Raw genomic sequence first — 25,037 nt, 5'->3', positions numbered from 1 at the left:
TTGTGGATTTTTAATGTTTATGCAAAGTCAGTGGGAATACTTGTGGTTTATTACTGTGCTTTCTTGTACTAAAGCCTAGAAACTGTCAGTTGCTCTACACCCTATTAGAGATGCATTCCAACCACTTCTCAATGTGTCATTCAAGTTTATGGTCAAAACTCAACTGTTTGTTTAAAAAGTTTGGGAAAATGTAAATATACTTCCATACAGGATTATGTATCAGAGAACAGAGAACTTCTGATTGTCCTGGGGTTTTATTTTATGCTTTGCTGGAAAAGCTGCAATCTGAATTACGTAAGAAGTTTTACATTTGTAGTGGGAAAGCACTGAATGGTAAAAATTGCTGTAGATGGTCATTAAAATGGAAATAAAAATAGTAGCATGTACCTATTTCCACAGCAGCAGAAAGCCTTTATCACCCTTTGATGAAATAGGAAACAGGAGAGAAACTTGAGACCTTTTCTTTATCCCCATCAAAAGCGACGCCCTCTTTCTCTTTTTCTGATTTTAACTACCTGACTAATCTTTGTCATTGCTGTATTCTGTTAAATTTACTATTGTGCACTAAAAATAGCACTTTCTTCCTGTCCTCTTCCCTTTTTTCTGTAGCAAAGCTCTGTAAAGAGCGGGGAATTAGATCTAAAGGTTTGTGGGGTTTTTACTGGTTTGGAATTTTTTTTTGAATTTCAGTCCAACACTTCTTGAGTCAGTATCATGGAAAGTGTGGTTGCTTTGGATCAGTTTTCTCTCATGTGATACCAACTTACCTGTTCTCACATTGACACTCACTGTTTGCAGCAGTGCTAGTCTCTATTTTTAATAGAGACATGGGTTCTAGCTCTGATTTCTCTTTAGAAAGTGGTCATTTAGACTGTAGAAAAAAAGTCCAATAAGGAATTAAAAATTGCCATACTGAAACAGTTTAGGGAAAAGAATACCTTTTGTATAACGCTGCTTTGCTCAGCCTCCTGAATTGAGTGGGATAAACATGAGGTCTTTTGTTTTCCTAAAAACTGTGTGTCTGAGAAACAAGTGAATACATGGGGTTGTTGTTCTTGCACAGAATGAAAAATTTAGCTCTCATTTGTGGAGAAGAAAAATTCCCATAGAATTTGAAACTTAAAAAACAGAAGGTAATTATACTGTCCATTTTAAATCTGTTGACTTTTCTTTTTTACTCTGTGTTGCCTGCATTATCAACTTGGTATTTCTTTGCTTGTAAGTAGATGTCTGAGTGAGAGTTATTTTATCTGATGCATTTGTCTTGTCCATCCAAACTGTGCAAAGCTAGGAGAGGAACACTTAATATTTGCCATGATGCACGTTGTTCTTCTGCCCCTAATAGCCTCCTTTGATATGAAATTGCAAACTGTAATTTGTCCTGACATAGATGTACTCAACTGAAAATTGTTGCAGTCTGACCTGGTTAATGTAAGTTTGGCTTCTGGGTATTTGAAAAATGCAAGTAATTGACTATAACCAAATGCATTTGGATATTGTTAACCTTTATTGGTACAGATAACTGTTCTTGTAACTGGGGTTTTAAGCAACTTCATGATGTTTTCCAAAAAATTATTGTCTGAATAGACTGTGCAATGTTGCTGTAAGAGAATATTTTTTGAATAGTGGCTACTTTTTAAATAATTACAGCTATGTCAAAAACTGTCCTTAGCTGCAGGGATTGTGCCCATGCCCCTTAGTGGTTAGTGACAGTTTTGTTGATGTCGAGTGGTAAATGAAGAGCCAGAGACTGCTGTTTTAGCAGGGAGCCAGGTCTGGATTGTGACACACAGGGCCTTGAGCTGCTTTCACTGCTTTGAAAACACCAAGTCTAGATTGTCTCTGTAAGAGAAAGGGAGGTTGTGGTTTAATTATGATGTGTGTGTTTTACATGAAGGCTTCAAACATGAGTGAGGATAGAGAGAAGTGATTTCAAAAGATGCCAGCAGCGCCTGCAGAACGAAATCTCATGCCCACCTCCGGGCATCATCCAGGGAGGCTTTCAGGACCTTTGCACCGTGTATGTGTTAACAATATTTACAGTGTACACGTATAAAGATTGCGGATGGGAGGTGTTGCTTTGTTTTCGAGTTGTTTCGTGTCCGAGCTTTTACCGTGCGAGGCCATGGCAGTTGGCCATACCCGGGAGGGCAGGACGCGTCCCGGCGATCCCGGCCGCGGGGCAGGGGCAGGATGCGCCCCGGCGATCCCGGCCGCGGGCCGTGGGTCACTCCGCCGGGCGGGCATGCGGGAGCGGCTCCATCCTCCGCCCCTTTACGCGCGGCCGCGGTTTCATGAATGAAATCCAATCGCCGCGCTAAAATTAGACCGCGGGGCTGGCGCGTCACGGCTGCCGCCGCCCGAGCCAGCGCCGCAGGGCGGGCCGGGCCGGGCCGGGACCCCGCGGCGGGGCCGGGCGGGCGGAGCGGCGCCGGCGGCGATGCCGCCTCCCTGCCGAGCCGCGCCGGCTCCGGGCGCTGCCCCGCCACCGTGAGGAGCAGCGGGACGGGGGCGGGGGCCGCCACCCCCTCCGGTGCCGCGGGCCCGGGGCCAGCCCCGCTGCGCGCACCCCGGCCGCCGGGCATCCCGCCCTCCCGGGTAGGTCCCGCGTCGCCCGGGCGCGATCGTGCTCCGGGCTGCCGGTGTGCGGGGCCGGGGCGGGCTGGTGGCGGCGCTCCGCGCGTCCCGTGTGCCCGCAGGTGCTCTCCCACCTCGTCGGGAGAGAGCAGGAGGTGGTGGCATCCTCCGCTCCTCCGGGGACAGAGAGGGCTGAGTCCTTGAAGCAGATCTCTCTGGCTTCCTTTCCAGCGAGGCCACGAGGTGCAAGGCAAAAATAGAGGGGCGTGATGTGTACGGGAAGCACAAACCTCCTGGCGCTTGGTACCTCTGAGTGTCATTTAGTAAAAACCCGAACGATGTCTTTCCCCCTCTTTTCCCCCCTCCCCTTCCTTCCCCCTGCAGTGTCTGTGGAGTCTGCTGTGAGTTGCTCTGACAACAGCCGGAGGCTTTCGGGGGGTCTTGTGGCACAGATTATCAGGTGTCTATGTCGGGACCTATTTGTGAGCCATAGAAAGGGGCTGTAGAGACAAACAGTAGTAGACTTTTAATTTGTTTAGTCAATCTTTAGTGGGTATTGTGGCATCTGACATCTAGAGCAAAGAGAAATCAGTCACTGGACATACCAAGGCAGACTAGGTAGAGAAGTTGCCATCTCTTGGTCAAGACACTACTCTGAAGGGAACAATATACTTGTTTTAAAATGATAATAATAAAGAAAGCCCTTGAGGCTCTGCATATGGTCACAGCAAGAGCAAGGAAGTGATGCCAGAATAGTCTCAATGACTTTGTTCATCTTCAGTTTGTGTACTATTTCAGGACACACAGCTGACTTGAAGCCAAATGTTCAGCTTGAGCTGTAATAGAAGCTGAGGTGGAAATTAGCTTTTCCAGTGTGCTTAAGGGGGTCCTTTAGCTGCTGGTCTTTCTAGGCAAAAATAACGCAAGTGGGAAAAACCCACCATTGTTAGGGTTACACTGAAGAGTTGTCATGACTGCTCAATCTAAGTAGCAATATTTCAGTACAGGGTATATTTCAGGATCAGGAGTCACACTTCATGGAAATGGAATGGCTTCATTTCTTTTCAGTATTTTTTTGAGGTCCTCTTCTATTAGGTTATGATTTCTTTCCATGCATGTTGCATTTGCACACCTGATTCTCTCAGATATATGATGTATCTACACACTACTAACAGAAGAAAAAAAAAGTGAGTTCAGTATTTGTGCTTGGGTTCTTTATCTAAGTGATATAATACTTAAGGAGCATAAGATCTGGGACAGGCTCAGATACACAGAAGTATGTTTATCCAAGAGGAAATAAACATCAGTTTTAGCTCTGGGAAGCTTTCTAAAACTCCTGCCCTTTTAAAACTCCAAGCTTCATAAATACTGTGAAGCATTAGGCTGAGAGGAGGAGCTGATCACTTGACCAGTAAATCCTGATGTTTGATTCTTTGTTAATACATTTTATTTGCTGGAAAAATGCTTAAGTCCTGTATCCAGATGTTACTCTGTGCTGAAGGGGACGAAAGGACAGAGAAGCCTTGAAGGAGGAGAAGCAAAGGAGCAACAGGTGTTTGACATGCTCCTCCCTTACTCCCTTCCGTTCCACCAGGAAAGTATACAAACATTGTAGAGCAAAGTATGTGCTTGGGAAGGAGGAAAAGGAGGAGCTCAGGCGCCCTTGCTGCATACAGCAGACTTGCAGAGAGGTCAGAGACTGGGTGATTGTATCCTTGGATCTCTGACTGGGTTTCTGTAAAAGAGCTCTAAACTTTCTGCTGAAGGAGTGAGTGAGTGGTACATGAGCTATAACTGGTGCACCTGCAGTGCGTGTGGTCATAGCTGGGGCTCGTTGGCATTGCAGACAGGTCATGAAATAAAAATATGGATTCCCTTTGCCTCCCATCCAACCCTATCCTACTTTTCTGTTTTCCTCTCCTTTCTGTCTGACATGAGACACAAGATAGCATTTTCTTTCTTCATTTTAAATTGCTTTTTTCTTTGCAAATGGGTCTCTGTGTGGCACTAGACATTACAAGTAAACCCCACATCTGTGTGCCTCCTGCACTGTTCCCTCAATGTTGGTGGATTTGCATTTGAGACACAAGTGCAGAACTTGACCCATGATCTGAAAATAGCATTTACTTGAAATCTGCCATCCTGAAGTGTTCCAGTCAGTGTTAGGTCCTTGGGTGGGTTTTTCCTGCTGTCATTATGAGGTCTCAGTCTCCTTTGGTAGTGCTAATAATGTCTGGGAATGAATAAAATCTAATATTAATGTCTTTCTTAGATCACTGATTAACAAAGAAGAGAATGCGTAAGAAACGTCACATAAAGTTCAAGAAGCAAGAGCCTGATTCTATCTTTTGGAAAGAGAACAACAAGTACAGAAAGTGAATTCAACAGCTCTCTGTGCTAGAAAGTCACCAATGTCTCTGGAATATTCTTTCTTTGTAGCTTTAGTGAAGCTTGATAAATATTTTCCCTACAGAAATGCAGGAAAGTTGTGAGAATGCCTTCTTTGGTGGTTATTGTTATTCTTTCAGTACTGTTGGCAACACTGCTTAGGAACAGCACAGAGTGTCAACACCTGTTTTATGCATTAACAACCTCTACTACAGCATCAGTAGTTTAATACTGCACAAGCATCTTAATTACGTAAGAGTAAAATCAGGCATTTCATGGAGTTTATTACCATGAAACCTGGCGGTGTTGAGTCAGACTTTTCCAGGGACCCATCTTCCTTTAAGCTGTGAGTTTTACATGTTATCCCGGATGCTCTTGAGCATGGGAAGTCACTAAGCTGCAGCTTTGCCCCAGTTATGTTGATCCAAATACCAAAGCAGGAATTAGAGCACCTGATGCTCTGTCTGCAGTGATGGTTCATGTCATGCAGTAGCAGGGGACCCGGGAATGAAAAAATTGGTGCTGAGGGCCCATTGTCCACACTGCACACAGCTCAGGAACAAAGGGTGTTACTTCAGACTGATTTTAATCTGGTCCCATGGACTGAATGCTTATCACAGGTGGGTGGCACACTGTCCCCTTCAGAATTCAGTTCATGCACTCAGGCTGCACCTGATGTGAACCAAACCATGGAATATTTGCTTCAAAAATGTATTCTTGAGCTGAATTAACATGCTATTACTGGTGCACCCTTATTCAGCTCCTGCAGCATAATTTTCTGTTGCAGAAGGAGGGCTGATCTGAGGACTTTGTGCATTTTATGGGTGGCTGCTTTAAAAAGTGCCAGCTGTTTAGTGATGGTTATCACCATCAATGGGTATTGTCCATTCTTCGGTACTTGGTTCTCAGCCACTTTTATTCATGTCAGCCACAGTTAATTTCGATTTGTGGTGATGTGACAGATTATGACCCACAGCAATGCCAGATCTTGGTCACTGCCTAGTCCCTTGTGTCTGCTATGATTATCTCTGGTGAGTGGAATGAATAGTCTCAGTTCTAGCCAGGTATATCTGGAATCCTCACAAAATGTGTAGGCAAAGCTAAAGTGGCAGCCTTAAATCATGTACCAGCTGTAGGGATGTTTCCCCCTTTCCAGGGGTAGGTCCACTGTGGGCACTGTTTTCCACACCAGGAAAGAAGCAAAAGGAGGCACAAGGGACTGCCTTGTGTAGTGGCTTGTTCTTGGGGTAGGCTCTGGAAAATTGGTGAAGGGAGGAGTGGCAGTGCTGCAGGCTCTGTAAAAAACTCTCATCCCAGATTGCCACATGTGAGGTTTCTGAAATGGTTAAATGTCCTTCACCTGCCATGTGGATTAATTTCTAGGGCGATGATCTCCTCACAAAGGATATCCCAAGGTATGTCACAGGTCAGAATAATATGTAAGCTGCTCAGTGTAATCAGCTTGTTGATTTCTGCCCTTCAGGACTTCCAGAACTTGCCAGAGAATTGACATAGCTCAAGTCTAATGCTGAACTCTACAGTTGAGTCTCTATTTGGTCTGATAGACTGAGCATGTATAACACAAAAACAGGTCCTAGTGAGCTGCATTTTTTTTTGACAAGGTTCAGGAGAATCTGTTACTGTACCTAAAACTGAATGTTTTCATTCTCAGCTATTGAGCTGTCTGCCCTCAGCAGAGGACAGTCTGTTTTACACATTGTTATGTGGGAAGAATTTGTGTTTTACTAGTATCTCTGATTTTTGAGCATCTGAGGAAATGCTCATTCTTACTGATCAAAAGGTTTTGTGTCATCACAGGCGTAGGTTGGGCTTGATGAAGGATCTTAATAATTAACAGAAACAAACAAGTTTGGAGTCGTGCAGGCAGAGAAAGAGCAGAGACAAGCATCTGATACTGCAAACCAGGAATTGTTATTCCCTATCTCTACAATTTCAGTGAGGGCTGTGGTGATCATTTGACTGAGAAATTTTCTAGCAAATTTAGACACATCTGTTCTGTCTTCAACTCTGCACCATCATTAGGGGCTGCTCCTTTCATTTCTGTGTGAAGCCATGATCAATTTTTCACTCCCTTTAAAACTTGAGGGATAGAGTGGGGATTATGACAGCTGAATGGAAGCTTCCGAGAACTTCTGTCTTTAAAAAGTAAGAGATAGCATCCAGAAATGAATCTGATGCTTATTAATCAAAAGCTGACTTGAAAGAAGCTGGTTCGGGCAAGCCAAGTGGAGTCTGTCTTGATGACAGCCTCAGTGTTTAACTTCTCCAACTGTATCGAATTTTAGCAGCATTCTGAGGGATTTATTTCTTTGTTGATGCTGGCCCTAAGCTATCCCAGGACAGAAGAAAAAGGGTAGAACCAAGTTCTGCCCTTGTGGAAGATAAAGGTGTTTCTGTTGACCTCACTCTTGTGGGCAGCAACAGCCAGGACTGTCTCATTTATCACCTTGTGCAGTAAAACATTTCTGTAAGCTGCTCTTCTCTTTCTACCCATGGGAGAGCTCAGGGTCTCACATTTGCAGTCAGGTCAGCTTTAGAATATAAGGATTTTTCTCCTTCCCCAGTCATTGGTGTACCTGTTGCTTTCTTCTGCCAATGGACCAGGTAGGGCAAGTAGGTGATAAATTCTAGAATTAATGTTGAATTTCTTCCTTCTGAGGTAGTCTCCTCAGTCTTTCCATGTAAACTGCCAGAACATTAAATAATAGCACTAGGGTAATGCTGCTCCATCCTTGACAAGAATCCAGCCTGCTATGGCTCATGCCCACCTTTGTCCCCTGGTGACTGAGTGATCTGATCCCACCTTGAGTCTTACCACCCTTTGGCGCCCAAAGCGAGTTCTTTGATGCTGGAATAGTTTTCCTTTTGAAACCAGGCCTCCTATGATTTAATAAAATATTAATATTAGTGTATACCTTGTAATAATTGTTTTGTGATAGTCTTTCAGCAGCTGGTAGTTTATGTGTTGCTTGATCCCATGTTGTGATTAGCTTCACAAATATACTTGGTGGGGCCCTAAATTCATTGATTAAATTGAGCCAAACCATAAAACAGCCTTTTGGCCCTTAAGCTTTCCCCAAATCAGAGCTGTCTGTGAAGTCTATGCTCTTGCCCAGTGAACACTAAGTTCCCCCTGCTTTGTCCCCTGGCATATCTGTGTTATTCCACTAAAGATTCTGAAACAACACATGGTGGGTTATATATTGAGAAGGAACATTTCACACGCTTATTCTGGCTCATGTGCTCGCTGGTCCCTGCCAGCGTGCTGGTGCCTTGGGATTCTGCACGGCAAGGTAGTGATTTCAGTGCCTGAAGAACTTGGCATTTTGTATCTCCTTTTCCAGTTTCCATGGTTGCAAGCAGTAATTTTGCAACTTGAGGATGGAGGCAAGAGTGTCGCATAGTCTTGTAAATTCTTTTATATTCTTTTTGACATGTTATTGCCTCATGGCTCTCTGAAGGAGTCACTCCAAAACTGTACTAAAAAACACATCTCCAGAATAGACTGCAATATGGAGTAGCTATGAATGCACTTTCAGATGGTTTCAGGAAAGTGTGTGTTTGGGGTAATTGTTGATGATCTTATTGCCTTACTGGTGGCTTGAGTTTTTCAGATAATTCCCATGCTCACCATTCATATTAAGTTATGTTAGACTTTGGTGTCTCTTTCCATTAGATTTCTTTAGTAAAATTGTGACAATTGTAGTTGGCACCCCCTTATTTGAAGGAATTCCTGGTTTGCATGTTTGGTCAGATTACTTGACACAGGTTGAAATTATTAATTTTATTTTTGTTTCCCATGGAATAGCTTGAAGAAAAACTCCACTGAGCAGGCAAGGTTCTTACATGCTGTCGTTCTGAACTGTCATGTGCAGAGTTTGCTCTTAGCACAAGAGCTAAGTAAAATGCTTGCTTTGAGGAGTCCTGTAAGTGCAGAGCTAAGAAGTAAATGCCTGCAGGATCACCCCGTAATCACTGATTAATGTAGACACTCTTAGTGATTTGTTTGTGGTGTTCGTGATTTATTTGTGCTGAAGAGAAAATGGTTAATAATAAGCTACTGGTTTTGAAAAAAACCTTGGTTATGTTTTGTATATGCTAGGTGAGGATTTTAAACAGAGTGGGCATTTAGAGATCCACAGGAGTGGATTCCTGATCCTCCATGGGCAACTCACTATTGGGTTTGAATCTTCATCCACCTTGTTTCTAGCAGAGAAAAATGCAGTCATAGCTTTATATATATTAGACTGCATTTTTAAAACAAGTTCATGCTTATGATCTGGTTATCTATTGTATATTAATACACCTACACTAATAAAGAGAGTTGGAGGGATTGTGTGTGTCTGTTGTGTTTAACCTGTGTACCAATGGACTCGATAATCAAGGGATGTGCTTCATCTACAGGTCTTTGGGAGAATTTCTCTGGAAAGGGACTGTTTCATTATTGAGGCTGACCAACTTGCATGCTATGGCAACCACAACTGTTTTATAATGGTTATAATAACAACTCATTTAGCAATGAGGAAAAAATAAATGAAAAACCAAGCACCCCACAGCAATCTGAGGTGAAGCAACAGAAAAAGAAATTGGCAACCATAACCATCTGCAAGCTGTGGTTCAAAACAGTAGCCTTATATTTCTTTGGAAATAAATCAGCTTTATTTGGAATATTTCTTAACTGCTAATCAAGTGAATGAATTAAATGGCTTTATGTTAGCTCTTGAGTCTGCTCACATCTCCTGCTTTTTTGGCTGCCTGTGTCTTCTCTTCATCTGCAAACAATCACAGGTGACAATGTAAAAATAGAACATCCTAAGAGATTTTTGAGATCCTGTGTTATTCTTACGGGTATCTTTTTCCATTTCCATCCATCTGCTCATCTTCCTTTAGAACTGGATTAAGCAGCTGAATTTTGTGCTCCTTTCTTTTGGAAACAGTGATTTCTGATCTGACCTTTTCCCTGGTAGGTTCCTTGCTGCCCCTCATTTGATGGCCTTTCTGTCTTTCTCTGGCTTTTTTGTCAGTGCCCTTTCTGGCACTGGGTGCACTTCCAGTAACTTTCCTCACAGTTTTACCCTGCTTTGTTTTGCTGGTAAACTAAACTATTGCTGGTTGTAGGTTGGTTTTAGCAAGTTTTCCGTTGATCTTGGAATGTTATGCCTTTTTTAATCTCTATATATGCTGCTTTGTTCTTGTCTAACCAGTTCAGTTTCAGTTCCAGTTGGTCTTCCCAGATATTACCAGGCTTTCAGAGCTCAAATCTGGTTGTTGTATTGCTGTTTTTATTTTAATACTAGTTTTGTAAACACATGTTCAGCATTTTTAATCAGTGTGATTATATAATAGGTTTAGCACCAGCTTAACCTAGAGACTACCTTAAAAAAACTAACTGTGGCTGTATTTTTTTAGATCTTATATGTATTCCTGGCTGTAATCATTCCAGTAGCCAGAAGGCATCTGGCTACATTTGTAAGCATTTAATCAACTTGTTTTGCTAATTGTTTGTACTGTAATTTGTTGTTAGCATCTGGTTTTACTTGGGGTGTCTAAATATCTGTCTGGGCTTCTGTCTGTCAGTCTTTTCAGGAGCTATTTCTGCTTTAATCTCTTCCTGAAAACTAGGGAACAATATTAAAATTAGCTGCATGTTTAACACATTATGGATACTGAAGAGTATTTAAGAACTTTCCTTAACATTGCCACAGAGCTCTACTTTTGTTTTTATTGCCAGTTTATTTTAATCTCTGTCCTGTGCAGTATTGAGTCATGCTAAAAATATCTTCATTAGATTGTCATTGATCTACAGCAGGGCATTCAGGCATGCTGTGTCTGAGTCCTGTGATAACTTTGCTTTAATTAAGTTATTAAGTACATTGGAAAATTAAAATCCCAGTAATCTGTGAATTTTTTTCATGTGTTCCTTTTCTTGGATTCTCAGATAGTTGCATTGATTTATCTATTTACTTTTATTCATATTTGCCTGTTAATTTTAAACTGGCTTGTTATCATCTTGGAAATTTTTTAAGTTTCCAGACTCTGTACTTAATACATATTTTGTGACTGATTGAAGCACATTTTTGCAGAACTACCATTTAAGAACTTTGGAAGAATTTTAAAAATCAAACTGTTATATAATACCACAGCAAATCTGTGTAACAGCATTTTAATGGAATATTGGGTTGGAAATAAAATTGATTTGGCATCTCTGCTTGGTAGTTTAAAACCAAGCAGACACACTGGCTAGCCATGCTCCGTCATTTTGCTTTCTAGCCTTGTAAACATTTCCACATTCCATCTGTGATGTCTAGTCCACGCATGAATAAAATATGAAGTGATTTAATACCACATAATATGTCAAGGGGGTTACTGTTTATTCTCAGACTTGAAACTTTAGGATCACGTGCGGAAAGCTCTTGGGGTTTTGCTACTCATTTGGGGCCCTGCCTATGAGGCCGTGGTGTATGAACATGCTATATTCTCTGTAGCATGGAGAAAAAAACAAGTATTGTTTTTGTGCTTTTATTTATATCATGACTGTATCCTTCCCATGGATGCTGAGGAGGAGCAAGGAGTTGGCTCTTGGTTCTCTTCTTGTGTTTGGAATCACAGAGAGGGTACAGAGCCCATGGCCGTGCCAGGTATCGGCCTCATGGGAGCTTACATCCCGCAGGCAGCTGGGGCTGGAGGGCAGACAGGGATCTGGAAGCCTCTGGAGTGCTTTACCTCGAGACCAGCAGCCTCTCAGGATGCAGGTTACAGGCCAGGTGAAGGGATAAAGGCTGCGTCTTAATAGCTCTGTGTTCTTATCAGTTCAAGCCCCCGTGCCGACACAGCAGGTCGGTATCACGAGGCCGTGAGGGTTCACGTGTGCTCCATCCTCTGTGTGTGTGTGTGTTCAAAGCCCTGTTCTTTGCTCTGCCTCTGGCAGATTGCAGAGCTCTGCTTGTGCAACCATGCACTTGTGCCAGGATGCAAAGTGTCTGGGCCCACGTTTCAGTCTCTGGTAGGATAACTGCAAAATGTATTCCCACGTGCTGGTCTGTGCTGCAGCATTACCAGAAGTGTTCAGTGGCTGTGGAAACATCAGTGTGACACAGCAGTGGCGAAAATCACTCTTGCACCTTGTCTGTGTTGTCCCTGACTCCTCCCTCCACACGTAAATAAAGATTACTAATGTGCCATAGACATTATAGTTATTAGCACACAGCCCATAGTCAAAATTTTATCCAAATGGGTGACCTTGAGTTCTGACAAAGACTTTTATTTCTTGGTGTACATCAGCTTAAATAATGAAAAAGAATACAGTTAAAATCAGTGTTTGACTAATAGTTACTAAACACGTTTTTTTCTTAAGTCAGAACATAGTGCCTCTGACAGTGAAAAATGGACACCAAAATAGCTTGAATCTGTTATTTTAAACAGCCTGACAGCTAATATATAGCCTATATTTAAGTGTGAATGAGATGTGAATATTAAAAAAGATGCTAAAACGAATCATTGGATTTCTTTATCTGTAGTGCTTTCTCCTCTGAAAAGAGGACACCATCACTCCAGATGATGACCTGTATTTTGTCAATTAAATTGCTGTAGGTTCCTTGCTGAAATAATTATCAGGCAAGCCTTCCTGAAAAGGTTTGTGACTTGCATTTTCCCTTTTCTCCCTCCCTGATTACAATTCCCTGGCAGAGACCAGATTGCTCAGCAGACTGCTAGACATTAGAAAACCAAATTCAGATATATTAAACTGTGATCCCACATATGAAAATGACAGACTGTAGTAAACATGCATGAGTTGGTTTTAGTTTTTCAAATATCCATTTTTTCCAGCTTGTCTTTGTATCCAGGCATTTGTTCAATATATTGTCATAGAATATTTAAGGAAATAGTTTCAATAATAACTTTCCATGAGGACAGTATCTTCAAAAAACTTCTTCTCTTCACTTTGCAATTCATGTCAAAAAGAATTTCTAGGTATAGATAAGTATATTTGCAAGTTCCTGCTTGGCTCTTTTGTTTCATTTTAGTCCATGATCTGTACAAACTTCTCCTTGGACAAATAAGAGTGTGTGATACTTGCAGGATATAATGGGAATCATGGTTTTGTAGCAAACAGTCTCTGGAGTCATCTTACAAGAGAGTTTTATTGTGTGCTAAAGCCATCTGTGTGACTTGCTGTTAGCAATATTGTCTGGACAGCCCTAAATCAAATCCTGAATGGGCAGGATTGCAGAAGGCAGGTTTATACTGGTATCCTGCAGGTTAAACCCACCGATACCCAGGCTTTCTTTCCTCCTGGCATAAAAAGTATTAGGAAAAGGTAAGTTTATGCTAGCTGTCTTTGTTTCACCAAGATCTGTCTTCTGCAAACAGGCTTGTGTTTACAGAAACCAAAGTGAAAATAGCATGTGAGCAGCATAAAGCTGCTGTGGTCCAAATAGTTGTGTATTTGCATGACCGAGCAGTATTTAAAGGACTGGCTGGCTCACTTTGGGACAGTTTACTACACACTTTTCCTTAAGAGTTTGATGTCTCCAGGCATCTCTCAAGAAGTGGAAGTGAAAGGCTCTGATTCTAGACAGCAAAGCTTTCACACAGAAGTAGAAAACAAGTTTAACTGTCTTGTTCCAGTTTTTGATGAATGGACATTGACATGGACTACGAAAGACCCAACGTTGAAACGATCAAGTGTGTGGTGGTTGGAGATAACGCAGTGGGCAAGACTCGTCTGATCTGTGCCAGAGCCTGCAACACAACCTTGACTCAGTACCAGCTGCTGGCCACGCACGTCCCGACCGTGTGGGCCATCGATCAGTACCGCGTCTGCCAGGAGGTAAGGGCTGACCGCAGTGTGCAAAGGGTGCAGCACATGCTGGGAGCTGCTGCTGCTGTTTGTTGGCAAGCCTTGCCCTGCCAGGATGCAGCAATGAGCTCACAGGTATTTTATGAGTGACCTCTACTGCAGCCAAACACACCTCTCGTTCTAAAATAATTTCTCAAACCTATTTTTAGGGAGATAAATATTCTGCCTGTTTTATAAGATACACCATTTGGCAAAAACTGCATGAGCTAGACCCTTGACCTAGTATGTTTTGGACCTTTTGATGGGGTGGATTAGAAAAGTAATTGTTTGATGGAGGGAAAGAGGATGTTCTGTGTGTTCTGTTCCAGGTCCTTGAACGCTCAAGAGATGTTGTGGATGAAGTGAGTGTTTCCCTCAGGCTGTGGGATACTTTTGGGGACCACCACAAAGACAGGCGATTTGCTTATGGAAGGTAAACTGATCCAAGCAAAATTTTAACAAATACTTGCGTTCAAACTTTAGAGTAGAAATAAATTGCAAATCTGAATTTTGAAAAGCAAGGACTTAACAATCACGAGTATTGATGTTCCTGCCCACTGCAAAGAGGATTATCTGCTGCAAGGATTAAAAAGATATAAATATTTAAAAAGCAGCATAGTTTTACTACGCTACATTTCCTTGAACAGCCTGCTAAGCTCTGTCAACAACTGTTGTCCTATTTTGAATTTTAAAGAACAGTCTCCAAAATAAGATTGTAGTTTCTCAAAATTGAACATGAGCATTCTCGACCTGTATAAGCAGAGTTTGATATAATTGCCTAACAAGCAACAAACAAGGAGAGATGTTGGGAAATATCACTCTCACTCAATGAAATATTTATTTTATTAAAACCTGTGATGTTGAATTAGAGGGCAGCTAACCTCTTGAGAGAAGAGCCAGATTCATGAAAGATGAGGTCTTCCATATTTGCTTAATTAAAGCTGAGGTTTTTCTTCTATAAATATAAAATATCTGCTAGTGAATCAATCAAAAAACTGGAATTTTTGGAAATTCCAAAAAATACATACATAATAAATATATATTTAAATCAATTTGATCTAGATTTTTCCAGCATGTATTATATATGTGTGTATATATATATACGTATGTAAAAGTTCAGCATAGTTTCAACAAGGACTGAAGCCAGTGATAGTCTCTCTGGTTTGTTTAATTAGATCTGACCTTGTGGCAGTACAGACAGCAGAGCAGCTCTATTAGGCAAATACTGAGCTGAAGGTGGGTTTTAGACATATATTTTCATTACTCACATTTGAGAGGTCTCAGTCCTCACACATTTTTTCACCTCGTTGAACTTTTTCATAACCTTTTCATATCTGCTTCAGTCCCTGCAGCTGGTCAGACCTTCACAGACAGACACATTTTTTTTTTCCAGCTGGGAATGGCCTTTGTAGAGTGTCAGCCCCAGCTTTCTATTGCATGTGGCCAAAATGTACTGTCTTGCTGTTTTTCTTCTCTCTGTTCTGCGTGATGACACAAGTGACTTTGAAGGAGGATGGTCTTTTCTATTCTCTACCCCTTAGAAATGCTGTAGAGGGTTCTGCTGGTTGAATCCACCCATTAAATTTTCAGGCTGTAGAACTCCGTGTGTTTTTACAAACCCTCCTTTGTGTACAGCACTGTGGAAGTTGAGTTTTCAGAGTCTTGAATTACCTGGAATTTTCTGGCAGGAGCTAAAGTGGCAACACGTCTGGGCTGCACAACCTGTACCTGTTTGTAAATAAGCTTTGTGAGAGAAGTTATGGACTTTAAGGTACTGTTTACCTTAATATTTAAGTGCTACTGGAAGATGTCCATAGATGCTGTTTTACCTTTTGGCAGCATGTGCAGCCTGCACTTATAAATTTGGATGTAACTTCATGTTTCCACTCACTGTTCCGCTTTGATGTGGCCTCCCGATATTCTGCAACAGATACTGTGTCACTGAGAAGATTACTGGAGATTAGGAGAGCAGAATCAGGCATGTTCTGAACCCTGATCCCACGTTTACTGACAGGACGGGAGAGGGAGGAAACAACATGCTTAGATTCTAATCCTGCAAACGCCAAGGAGGACGTGAATAACTTGAGATCTCGAGGATTAAGCATATGAACACGGCGATTCATTTGTGATGTTAGCAGAACTGAACTTGTGTAGAACGAGGTTTGCTGTATCCTAATTAGCTTTAAAAGGCTGTTCTGGAAGCCTGCTCTCCTGTTAGTGGTTTTTCTGCAAGTCTGTAAATGAAGAAAGTAACTGGAAACTCTAAAGAAATACTTTATTAATAGAATTTCAGTTTTAACATGTTGTGATTGTAAGCACTGCTTAGGCACTTGGTTGTTTTAAAAATGTTAATGTTGCATTTAAAGCAGACTGTTTACTATTTTATCTGGCTTGGCAATTTAAAAAGAGTTTTTCAATGCTTAGTGTTCATATTTACAGGAATTTATTTTAAATCACCTCTGCACATTGAGCTGCAGTCTAGCCAGCTATGACAAATCTTGCAATACACTGAAAGGCCTATTTTATGCCAAACTGCTCAAGGTTACACCTGCAAGTGCCCCGTGTTTTGATTGTCTGAAGGATCACATAATAATATAATCCTTTGGTTCTCTTAAAAAAATCCTGTGCATCTGCACGTTATGCAGGGGAAGGCTTACTCCAGCAAACATTCAGCCAAGACCTCTAATTGTCCTAAACCTGGTGTAACAAGAACCAGCAAGTCATTAACTCGCCTGCTGCTCACTGGAAAAGTTTGCTCCATACAGTTTTAGAAAATGTTACATAAATAGATTATGCTATAGATGACAGGGTGCACAGTTAGTAGGACTTGTAGCACAGATAAATCCTTCTTAAGTTTATTTTTCACTGATAGAAACATGAAAACAGAATGAGAAAAGTAATCTGTTTTCCACTATTTTTGTGTGACAGAGTGACAGAAACATTTAAATGCCACTGGGGATGGAATAGTTAATGTTTCTCTGCCATCCCTTAATGGGAGTATGGAGAGTGAGATCAGCTTGCATTCTGCTCTGTGGTGTTTAGTTTAATAATCACACTCCTCTGGGAGCTTTGGGAAACAGTTCCTGACAGCTTAAGGGAGTGAGGGGGATGTGGCTGCAGAGACTTGTGGAAATATTTGCTGCAGTTTTACAGAATGACATTCCCCCCCCTGCCTTAGACTAAAGTGTGTGCTTTAATTTTGGAAATATCCTGTTCAGTTCAGCTTACGCAGTATGTGATGCCAAACAGCCATTTTCTAATAATCTCCCATAGGGTTTCATCTGGTGCACCAGCATCCCAAAATGCTGTAAAATGATAATGCCTTGGTTATGATTTAGTGTATTGATTTCCAGCTCCCAGGCACCTCTTTGTTTAATAACAATCTAGTCTTGGTGCTATTGTATTCTCTAAGCGTGCAGATGAGGTGTGAACTTCATTTAAAGCCCAAGTTGATATTCTGTAGCAGTTTTCTCTGGGAGGCAAAGACAAAACATCTTAATTTACATTTCAACTTGTCAGGATTCACTATCTTCCATCCTTCTGTCCAATCTGGCTTTGAATGAAAGTGTCAACATATCATCATGTTCCAACTAATTCTAGAAGCTGGCTGAAGTTCTTTTTCTCTCTTTTTGCATCCTTTTTTTTGTTTTTTTTTCCCAGGTAAACATGTTTGGCTAATTTGATAAATAGCCTTCATATCCTGGGGTTTTTAACATGCAGCTCTAGTATGTGTAAACATAAGCACAAACCTGTAAAGAGTTAATTCAGTCCCAATCAAATATTTATTCTCAATCCTGTGAATGGGGGTTGTCAGCTAATTCAGCCAGGATGACTTATTTACTTGCAGCTTAAATATGAGCTGTAGACCAAACAAAATCTGTTCATACAGCATGGACAGAAAACAGCTTTTTTTCTCGTGATTTACAAATGTGAATGAGTCTTGCTGTTAGACTGCTGATAGGGCCTCTTAAAATACGTTCAGAGCATTTCTTCTGTTGTGAATGGATTTTGTAAGCCTTGTGGGTATTGTATGTATGCATTTGACGACTTCTGTGTGATTACAATTCCCTTCCCCAGTTACTTCAGTGTAATTGAATCCCTTCCAGTATACCTTCTGAATGCTGCTGAAAGGAGTCCATGAGAACAGGGTTTATCTGATATCTGAAGACTTCCACCAATCTCTTCCTGATTTTTTTCCCTCAAGGGACAATGATGCTGCTATTTCTGTAAGAACGAAACTGAAGTAGCTTTGATGTAAAATGGAATTTGCATTCATCAGATTCAGTGAGGTTAGGGTGAGGTTTGTGGCTTCACAGAGTTGCTTGGTCTGCCTTTGGTTAGATCAGTGCCCTCTGTCGTGGAGCAGCTGGTGCCCAAACTGAGGCTGGGCCAGCAGCTCCCCTCCTGTCTTCAGAGAAGCTCTGAGGTTTCAGAAGTGCCTTGGGAATGAAAGCTCACACATTCCCTGTGCCTCACAAGCCAGTACTGTCCTGGCTTGGAAGGGATCCTCAGAAATGTGTCTCTAGAGCAGAGGTACTTAACAGACACAGAACAGTCTCTTGCTTTGCTTGCAAAGGCTCAGCTGATGGGGAATCCAGTTACCTTCAGATGTCTGTCAGCTCAGCTGCTTCCTTTTGTTGTGTTTTCTGGCACAAAAAGCAATAGGCAGTATCTTCGAATCATCTTCAGCTACCCAAATTTGTGAGCCTCCTCTTCTACTTTACAGTGGGTTATAAGCTATTCAGGTTCTTCATCATGGGATCACGAAGAACTGTGAAAAACCATTTTTACAACATATACATACATTTGTTATGATTTTTTTCTCTTTTGAGTTTGACTTAGGCCCAAGAAAAACTGGAATAAGCAGAGAGATTCACAGAGACAGCTTTCTCCAGTAACTTTATTCTGATATGCTGTGTGTATGCACTGTTGTTTTTCTTCTTTTGTTACCTGCATGAACATATGAGGCTTTTGCATTCAGCTGATGGGGAAGTAAATCTTTTATATACTTATGCCACTGAAATTAATGCAGATCTGCTTTTCTCCTCTGCATCCCACCGTGATTCCACACTGTGAGTAGAAAGAAGTTGCTGTGGAATTTCTGTTAGGAATCCTTCCTTCTTTAGAAAGGTGTGTGCCAAACGGCTGTTGGTGGACCTGAGGCTCAACTTGATATATATGTAATTTATCTATAATAGAAGGACACCTCCAACACTTTAAGTCTTCTGTAAGGAGTAAAAAAGTGTGTGGCAGTTGTTATTTGTGGTATTACATCATTTCACATTTTGCCTTGCTTTCCTAAGTCGGGGACTGGGTGGAAAGGGAGCATTTGGGCTCTCCACTGTAAGGCTGCAAGGCAACATCAAAGTCTTTTGGAAGTGATAAGTGTGGGAAGCTACTTTCTGTCAAAATCTTGATCTTAGTGAATTATATCTTTGTGAATAGGTGCTAGGTGGATTTCTTGTGCCATTGTCCACTCCAAGGGTCTCAGGATCTTACTCTGGGTTTCCTGAAACATGTCAGACTATGGGAAACACTCTGCACAACCAGTTATGACTGTTTTAAAATGACTTTGTGACATCAACTTGCCGGTTAACACTTCTTGATAGTTTAATTTAAATTTTAAAAAGAGAAGGAGGCTGCTTTTGGTGATAGCCCAAAGAAAGCAAAAAATATAAAAGTCCGTATTTTTTCCACAGAGAAAGAGATGCATCTCCTAATGTCCAGTACCCAAGTCTTCTCTGACTTCAGAAGCCACTCCCACACTGGATGCAAACCAAAACCTATCATTTTTTCATCTTCTCTGGATTTTTCCCTCCTTGGCTTCAGCAGTACTTTTAAGGAATTATGCTTTTAGTGGATTTTGGGATCTAACTTTGGACTTTCCTTCTAATTTTTTTCCTGTTCCATCCTAACATCCCTCTGCTACCTGGAAATATTTTTTTTCTTCTAAACATGCTGCTTCAGCTGACATTTTAACTAAATTTCTTCTTACCTTTTTTAACTCGGTATGTTTTTCTGATTGACCATTGCTTCCTGGGGTATTTTTAGGTGATGTTGCCAGGAGTAAAGAAATGATTCATTTCATCTTTCATTCATTTTTTTTCAGTGTCTTTTTCAGGTGAAAGTTAGTTGATTCTCTGTGAAGAGTAAGCATGCAATTCTCATCTGTAAGCTGCCTCTTTACATTAACCAAAAGTAAGATTGGAATGCCTGCCTTTCCTTGCATTTCTGGTTTCTCCATTGCTTTGTGCATTTATCTCTCATTTTTTTGTGTGTTCTGATTGTTGTCTGGAGGCAGCAGTCAGCTGATATGTCTTACAAGCCCCTGTTGTGTATTTTGGTGTTTGCCCTGAGTTGATCAGACATGTTCCAGAGGGCCCTGTGCCTCCACTTGCTCCAGCATTTTCTTTCATCCTTCTCCATTGATCTCAGGCTTTATGTCTTATATAAACCCTGACTTGGCATGTGATACCCAGAATATTCCAGTCTTACAGCATCAATTAACTGTGTCTAGGATTCCATTTATCATAGAATTCTTATTCCTTTATTAGAAATGCAGTAACCAAGATCTCTGCTTCAGGAAAGGGAAGAAGGCACATACTGGTATTTTATGGTGAATGTATATTCATGATTCCAAAGAGGGGTTCCCTGAGTCTACTTATATGTGAATTTACTTCACATACTCACCAACAAAATAAACCAAATTCCAAGACTGTAAGCAGTCCTTTAAATTATTTTATTCTTTAATTTTCTCTTGTTGCATAGTTCCACACAACTTTGCCATTCTTTTTAGCATTATTGCTGGACAGCCATTTGTACCATAAGAGTAGTTCTTACAAGCTTCTGCAAAATCAGATATTTTAATCATTATTATCAAAACAGTGCAGCTTGTATTTGTAAATATTTTGCTGCAGAGAGCAAGGACAAATCAGGTTTGCTTCTGTTTTCTTTCTCGTTCTCTAGGTAACCAACACAAAAAGTAACTGCACAAAAATGGCAATAAAATAGGCATTTTTTTAAAAATCATACCCTTTTACATTCCCTCAGAATATTAAAATAATATTGGTAAATGTTTAATGTTTAGGAAATATTAATGCATTATTTTAACCTCACAGGGTCTGCTTTTTATGAACAAATGTCAAATCAAACTTCATACTGTAGTGTTAGAAAGTTGTAAATGTGCCTTTGACATTAATAGGAATCGTAGGTACTTTAGTTAAAGTTTCCACAGGACATGTTTCCTCAAATGCTCACAGTTCTACGTAGATGGTTAATCTTCCTCATACATTTCTGTCTCCAGTTTGTACTGAGTGCAAATTGTGCTTATGACTTGAATGAAAACTTAATTTATTATGATAGAGTGGCTGTATTTTGTGAGCTAGCAGAGCAGCTGTGGTGCTGGTTCAGCGTGTGAACTCTGCCCCTACAGGATGATTTCCCATCCATCCTGTTTATGGCCCAGAACCATGAATTTCTCTCTGCCCACTGCAGAACTCTCAGGATTCTTTGTTTCATGGGGAAGTCCGGGTCCTAACACAGGATAAATAATTTGCAAATCCCATTTTTTATGTCTTTACTCTGTTATTCTTTTCATGTGGAAGGCAGTAAGGTGGGAATGTCCTGTTAGTGCAGTGCAGTGAGTTTTGGAAAAAGAGCCCAGCTTTGCTGAGCTCAGCTTTACGGCTGCCCAGCAAAGGTCAGAGGTGAGGAGTTGCTCAAGAGCCACGGTGGCACAAACATGATCCTCCCTTGGCAAGGGCTGTGACACACACAGGGCTGTGCAGAGCCAGGCTGCAGGGCTGTGACACACACGGGGCTGTGCAGAGCCAGCCTGCAGGGCTGTGACACACGCAGGGCTGTGCAGAGCCAGCCTGCAGGGCTGTGACACACGCAGGGCTGTGCAGAGCCAGCCTGCAGGGCTGTGACACATGCAGGGCTGTGACACACGCAGGGCTGTGCAGAGCCAGCCTGCAGGGCTGTGACACACGCAGGGCTGTGACACACGCAGGGCTGTGCAGAGCCAGCCTGCAGGGCTGTGACACACGCAGGGCTGTGACACACGCAGGGCTGTGCAGAGCCAGCCTGCAGGGCTGTGACACACACAGGGCTGTGACACACACGGGGCTGTGCAGAGCCAGGCTGCAGGGCTGTGACACACACAGGGCTGTGCAGAGCCAGCCTGCAGGGCTGTGACACACGCAGGGCTGTGCAGAGCCAGCCTGCAGGGCTGTGACACACGCAGGGCTGTGCAGAGCCAGCCTGCAGGACTGTGCAGAGCCAGCCTGCAGGGCTGTGACACACACAGGGCTGTGCAGAGCCAGGCTGCAGGGCTGTGACACACGCAGGGCTGTGCAGAGCCAGCCTGCAGGGCTGTGACACACGCAGGGCTGTGCAGAGCCAGCCTGCAGGGCTGTGACACACGCAGGGCTGTGCAGAGCCAGCCTGCAGGGCTGTGACACACGCAGGGCTGTGCAGAGCCAGCCTGCAGGGCTGTGCAGAGCCAGGTCCTCTGGGCCTGCCTGCCCAGGGACACCACTCACCCCGGCTCCCTCCAGAGAGCAGCAGAGCTGTGCCCAGCCCAGCATCGGGTACCCGGGGGACTGGTGTGTCCTGCCTGTGGACACTGCTGGGGTAGTTCCCTTTCCTGGGAGATGTGGTGTGTGTCTTGTGGCTTCTAAAGCCACGAGGGTTGGATCCTCGTGACTGACTACTGGGCTTAGGTATTAATTTCTGAAGGATGCTGGATAGGCGTCTCTCTAAGGTGCTTAGCTGCAGTTAGGAGCAGCCAGGCAGCCAACACTTGCCACTCCAGCAGTTGTGGTGGCCTGGAATTAAACAACAATTGACCCTGTTAGAACACATGTAACACAGAGTTTTTTGTATCTTAGCTATACATTGATTTCTCCTTCTGGGAGCTGAACAAATGTCTGCTGGGGTTTAGGTTTTACTCTTACCTGACCTTGAATAGAGCAAGTTTAGTTTAAAGCATGTTCACCTCAGCTATCCCGCAGACCATTGTATTGGCTGCTTAGCCCTTCACTATTTACTAGAGAACTTTCCAGTTTGAAAAAGCCTTGTTCCTAGATATGACAGATGTGTTGCAGTTTATATAAGGGAGAAATTTGGAGCAGGAGCATTTCCCTTGCATTAAATTGATGCTCACAGCAGTCTCTGTATTGTGTGCAGCTATCTTTAGAAATAGCTGGATATATCCATGCCCTCAGTGAAATGTAGAAAGCAGCACTACTGAGGAGGTATTTCATTATTTAAAAGGTGAATGTTAAGATTCACTGCTGCTGATGCTGTGTACATGACACAAACTGCAGATACAACACACTGGTGCTAAATTAAAGAATAATAGAACTGAGATGGAGATGGTATTGCTGAGCTTATCCTGCTGACATTTCTTTAGCAATAAGTTGTCTCCTCAAAATATCCCTTCTCCTCAATTTTTCTCAAGAGTTTAAATTCAACTTTTTTTTCTTCTTTTCTATTTTTTTTCCCCATAAGAGACCCAAGAGCTTGAGAACTGTTTGCTTATAAATAATGAAATTGCCTGTAGTTAGGTATGCCCTGAGACAAGCATTCAATCATTTCTCTACCTTTGGATGCCAGCTCTGACAAGAGTTAGGTGGTGATTCAGTGGATGAACTGTCAGCCTTAATCCTCATACTTTGAATTTATATAGCAAGTATATTTAGTGAAGTAGTTTCTGTTTTCTTAGAAACCTTTAAAAGCCTGCATATATTGTCATGCTTACTCTAATTTAAGCCGCTGTCCTATTCTGCAGTTTACTGACCTTATTTTTGCTGTAATGTTTATTTTTGCTGATATTGTAGAAGTGGTCATTCTGCAGTAGTTTGCCCTTCTAACAGGTTATTTATTAAAGACATTGGAGAATTGCTGTGCAAAGCACATTGCAAAGGCGACCACCTCAGTACTTCAAACAGTGCAGTAAAGGTATTTCTCCATGACAGGTTCAGAAGTGTTCTGTCTGCCTGTGTGGCTGTTCTGAAATTTTGCACAGCTCCTCTTTAATTCCTAAACACCAATGACCTTTGAACTGCAATTTAGGTGTCCAGTCAGCAGAATTATTTCTGGAGAAATGGCAGCCTGTGAGTAACTGTCGTGTAAAAGTAGAGAATGGAAAGCCCTACCTCTCTTCTTAGTGCTCCGCTCACACGTGCTGGGATTTTCTCGGCATGGAGGGGCAGTGCTCCCTAGGTATGTGGCTTTGTGCTCCCATGCTTTTGTGGTGAAATGTGTAGCTTCTCTCAAACCTCTGCACGAACAACATGTATCCTGACATCTGGGTGTCAGCACGTTTGTCAAAGAGCAGAGTGGAGTAGCAATGAAATAGGGGAAACTGCAGCACAAATCATTTGTGGGGTTTTCATCAGGTATTTTCTTGTTACCTTTCTAGGTCCGATGTTGTTGTTCTGTGCTTTTCAATCGCTAATCCTAATTCCCTGAATCATGTGAAAACAATGTGGTATCAAGAAATCAAGCACTTCTGTCCTCGCACACCTGTCATTCTGGTGGGCTGCCAGCTGGACCTTCGCTACGCAGATCTCGAGGCTGTTAACAGAGCCAGACGGCCTTTGGCAAGGTAAGGTTTAAACAAAAATAAGAATTTAAAAAAAGAATCACCTTGGTAATAGGGTACAACACTTGCAAAAGAGAAACTGGAGAGCCTGGTTTCCTTTCCTTTTCTACAATGAGAATATATGTGCTTTCTTCTTTTTTTTATTCTGTTCTCTGAGTTGGTTCGTTCTTTAACATACACAGTTATTAAGTTTCCCACAAAATTTTTGCAGATTGGATATCTAAATGTGTTTGGGTGGCAGAACACTACAGTAAGATAGAGATGGTAATGATTACTGAGTGTTTTCTTTTTTATCTTTCTCCATGAACATGTGTATCCTGTCCTGCCCTCTTACTATTGTTAGGTACTGTTCTAAACTGGCAGATCCTACTCAAATTTTCTTAATTCTTGGTATTTTTTTTTCTAAATGTAATCCTAGATCATAGCAGAAAATGGAATGGTTGCAAATTAAACTTCTAAAAGTTCTTAGACTAAAAGAGAGTTTGGGGTCCGTTCTAGAGAAGCTTTGATTCTCCCAGATACAAAATATAACCATTTACATATTTGGCCACAACAGTCCCACAATAACTGTCTTGCTTCTAATTTATTCCTTTTATGGGAATT

The 25,037-nt window shown here is 41.9% G+C and overlaps 1 protein-coding gene across 7 annotated transcripts in view; it reads left to right on the top strand.

Moving 5' to 3' along the window:
- Positions 1-25,037, top strand: part of RHOBTB1 (Rho related BTB domain containing 1) — a 50,295-nt gene that overhangs the window by 15,104 nt on the left and 10,154 nt on the right. For 3 of the 7 annotated variants that reach the window (XM_063406096.1, XM_063406097.1, XM_063406098.1), the window contains exons 3-5: positions 13,615-13,816; positions 14,155-14,258; positions 24,252-24,437. In XM_063406096.1, the coding sequence (XP_063262166.1) occupies positions 13,625-13,816; positions 14,155-14,258; positions 24,252-24,437 (482 nt within the window). In that variant the 5' untranslated portion in view covers positions 13,615-13,624. Of the gene's footprint in view, positions 1-2,398; positions 2,599-13,431; positions 13,817-14,154; positions 14,259-24,251; positions 24,438-25,037 lie in introns of those variants that run through there. The other 4 variants (XM_063406101.1, XM_063406102.1, XM_063406100.1 and 1 more) reach the window with 3 other exon arrangements.

This window comes from Prinia subflava, chromosome 9 (genome assembly GCF_021018805.1).
Source record: "Prinia subflava isolate CZ2003 ecotype Zambia chromosome 9, Cam_Psub_1.2, whole genome shotgun sequence".
Lineage (NCBI taxonomy): Eukaryota > Metazoa > Chordata > Aves > Passeriformes > Cisticolidae > Prinia > Prinia subflava.
This window is presented reverse-complemented; position numbering and strand designations above follow the sequence as displayed.